The sequence below is a fragment of the Debaryomyces fabryi genome, assembly GCF_001447935.2.
Source record: "Debaryomyces fabryi strain CBS 789 chromosome Unknown contig00323, whole genome shotgun sequence".
NCBI lineage: Eukaryota > Fungi > Ascomycota > Pichiomycetes > Serinales > Debaryomycetaceae > Debaryomyces > Debaryomyces fabryi.
Window position 1 is genome coordinate 1 of NW_015385749.1, and position 3,271 is coordinate 3,271.

The following is a 3,271-nucleotide window of genomic DNA, read 5'->3' on the forward strand; positions in this document are numbered from 1 at the left end:
CGCCGGTATACTTTCGAACATTGCCCAGCTCTTGATGGGTGTCATGACCCTTTTTAGTGCCAACATCAACCACGTCAACCTTGCCGGACTCGAAGTGGTGCGAATTCTTAATGGCGTCGCCAATAACACGGGGGGCACCACCAATAACAATAACTTCAACCGCCGCGCGTCTACGTATTTCCGCGCGGTCCAGACAAACCTGACCTGCGTCCAATACAGCAAGTACATGACCGAACTAGCATACATGGTATTGATGTATGGGCCCAAACCTGCGTCCTCGATAGGGCTCACGGAAATGCTTGACAAGTATACTGACGGCGAGGTTGTGTTGGAGGTCAATGTCCGCGACTACCACAAGTTGTCGGGCTACTCGCACTGTATTAGCGCGGACGAGCGCACGCGGATCTTGGGCTAGAATTTCGGGAACATCTGATTTATTAGTAGTGTATATACCAAATAGTTGGGGTTGAAGTATAGGCCTAAATTGAAGGGGAAATACCATTTGTTGATTTTTGAAGGGAACTGGGATGGTATCTGATAAAGAGAATGGTACCACAAGAAAAACTACGAGACGCAAGATAGCTATAGCATGCGAAGGCTGTCGTCAAAGGAAAAGACGATGTGATGGAGCACAACCAGTGTGCGGTATATGTCGTAAAAGAAATGTTGCGTGTGTCTATAGCAGGAGGTATACAAAAACTTTAGCGAATGCTGAGAATGTCAAGAACTTAGAGGGAAGACTAGGCATATTGCAAGATGATGAATCCAAACCCCTGGGTATGATTCGTTCATCGTCTATTACAAGTAAAAATAACTCCAACAATAATGAATTAGGCAACCAAGATTTGATTACCTGTTCGAGAACAAATTCTCTAAGTGCTTCTCATGATTATCTATATTCTTCAGATTCTCATCAAGGGTCAAACCAAGGGCTGAAAAATCCGAATGCTTCCCCTGTTCAAAACTTTAAAGCAACTTTTCGCTTCAAGAATGAAGATCTGACAAGTGATGCTATGGGGGCAGGTTCTAAAACGGCGCCACATAAAACTGGGGATAAAAGCTTTTACGGCAGATCAGCTGCTATGTCATTAATGGAGGAGCTTTTTGCATCGATTGATGCTGAACCTTTACCTAGCTTTGGGTCGGAATTGATGAAATCAAATACTTATAAGATGAGTAGAAGTGAGAAGGAGAAATCTAGTATTAGCTTGTCTAGAATTGTGGTTCCTCCCAGACGCGTGGCTGATGATTATATTAAGACTTACTTTGAGTTCACATATCCACTCTACCCATTTATTCATAAACCAACATTTATGTCTGCTTATAAAGAGATATGGTCGAGAGATACAAATAATTGCGAATTAGATGAATTATTCTACTGTATTTTAAACATTATATTTGCCTTTGGGTGTCATCTATCACCATTGGAAAAGGATATAGAAGGTAATGAAATGACAAACGTGTACTTTGAGAGATCCCAAGACCTTTTGAAGTTTCATTTAATGGATACTGGATCACTTTTATTAGTTCAAGCATTGTTGTTAACAGGTCAGTTCCTCCAAGCGACGATAAGACTGGAAGGATGTTGGAATATTGTTGGTCTGACAATACGTATTGCACAAGGTTTGGGGCTCCATATGGAAAGGAATACATTATCCCAGAGAAGCTACATCGAGCAGGAAGTAGAGAAGAGATTATGGCATGGATGCCTTTTGATGGACAAGATAGTTTCTCTGACATTCGGAAGGCCTTTGATGGTTGTTGAAGATAACGTATCGGATATGCCTATTTTTATCGATGATGAATATGTTACGGATACCGCTATAAATTATCCTCAGATTGAAAAACCATCTGTTTTGAGTTTTTTTTCCCAAACATTGAAATTATATAATATATTGGCTGATATATTAAAATCTTTTTATTCAGACCCCTTTCCAGAGTACGTGGATCTATTCCCGAACATATTTAGTTTTCAAAAGCGACTCTATGTTTTTCAAGACAAGATTCCGAACCACATCAAGTATGATTGCTCTTTACATGAATCACCTTATCAGCACCAGAGTATAGTGCTTCAAATTAGGTGTCTACATTTGAAGATTATGCTTTATAGGCCTGTTTTGCTTCCGAGAAATAAGGACCAAGTCTATAGCGGAATAAATAATATGGAACTCTACGTATCCACTCGAAGAGCCATATCAAAATTATGCGTCGATTCCGCGATGGAATTAATTGACGTGATTAAAAGGTTTAAATCGACTGAATTAACTTTGCTTCCGTCTAGCTGGTATAACGTCTTTTATATTTACACTGCAGCATTGATTTTGTTAGCCGCAAAACTTCAGCCTGATCTAGAAGATAACTTGGATAAGACAGCTTTTGAATTGTCTTGGACTAATGCCCTTAAATTATTAGCGTCCTATGAGTCACAATCAAAATCCGCGACTCGCTGCTTGAAAGTTCTAGAAGTAATGGACTGTAAGATTAAACTTACTATTGAGAAGCGATCTAAGAAAATGCTTGAGGATCATCAGCCAAATGAAAATGTTTCTACTTCTAGCCAATCGGAGGCTCCGTCGGATTTTCTATATTCTTTGATGTATGACACTGAGGGTCCGTTTGGCAGTCCCTTTTTCTATAATAATAGGTTTGATAGTGCTCTATAAATGCGTGATGATTTGGTCAATACAGTTCATCATTATCTAAAGTATTATTTGGTCTCTGGATGCTTCACAGATGTAAACTGTCTTTCAATTCGAAACTATCAATTCAGAAATGTTTGGTGCACATATACTCTGTCTGAGATTATTATGAACAAGTTCTCTGTTGAAAAGTGAATCTTCAGTATCATTTATGAATGATCCTATTATAGTGCGTAAAATATGCAATCACTCTGTTGTTAACTAAGCGCTTTAAAAATTGATAGATCCATATTGGGCCTTTACTGCGGAGGCGGAGCGTATCCGTCTTTTAGATTGTTAATCGTATAGCACTTTAATTATTTGCGTCTTATGACGTGTTTCACTGAAGATTTCTTAAATACCTTGGACAGTAATACATTATTTTCTCTATTAGTTCTATGAATTTTCTTGGAAAATATATCTCAGAAACGGTGAGAGACACTCAGTACCGTACTTCGCTTTGTTTAGACCTAAGCAAATTCAGATTCCTGATAATATAATCTCTTGCAGGTGAAAAGGACTTGAAGGATATATTATAGAGCAATTTTACCACTAATATTTCTCTTAATCCAAGTCTTGAATACCCTTCATTT

The 3,271-nt window shown here is 38.7% G+C and overlaps 1 protein-coding gene across 1 annotated transcript; it reads left to right on the plus strand.

The window, feature by feature from the left end:
* Positions 1-527: 527 nt before the first annotated feature.
* Positions 528-2,663, plus strand: AC631_05893 (Zn(II)2Cys6 transcription factor; the record flags this gene model as incomplete). Its single annotated transcript, XM_015614722.1, has 1 exon — positions 528-2,663. One exon carries the CDS (start codon positions 528-530, stop codon positions 2,661-2,663), a length of 2,136 nt encoding a protein of 711 aa, XP_015464450.1.
* Positions 2,664-3,271: the final 608 nt, after the last annotated feature.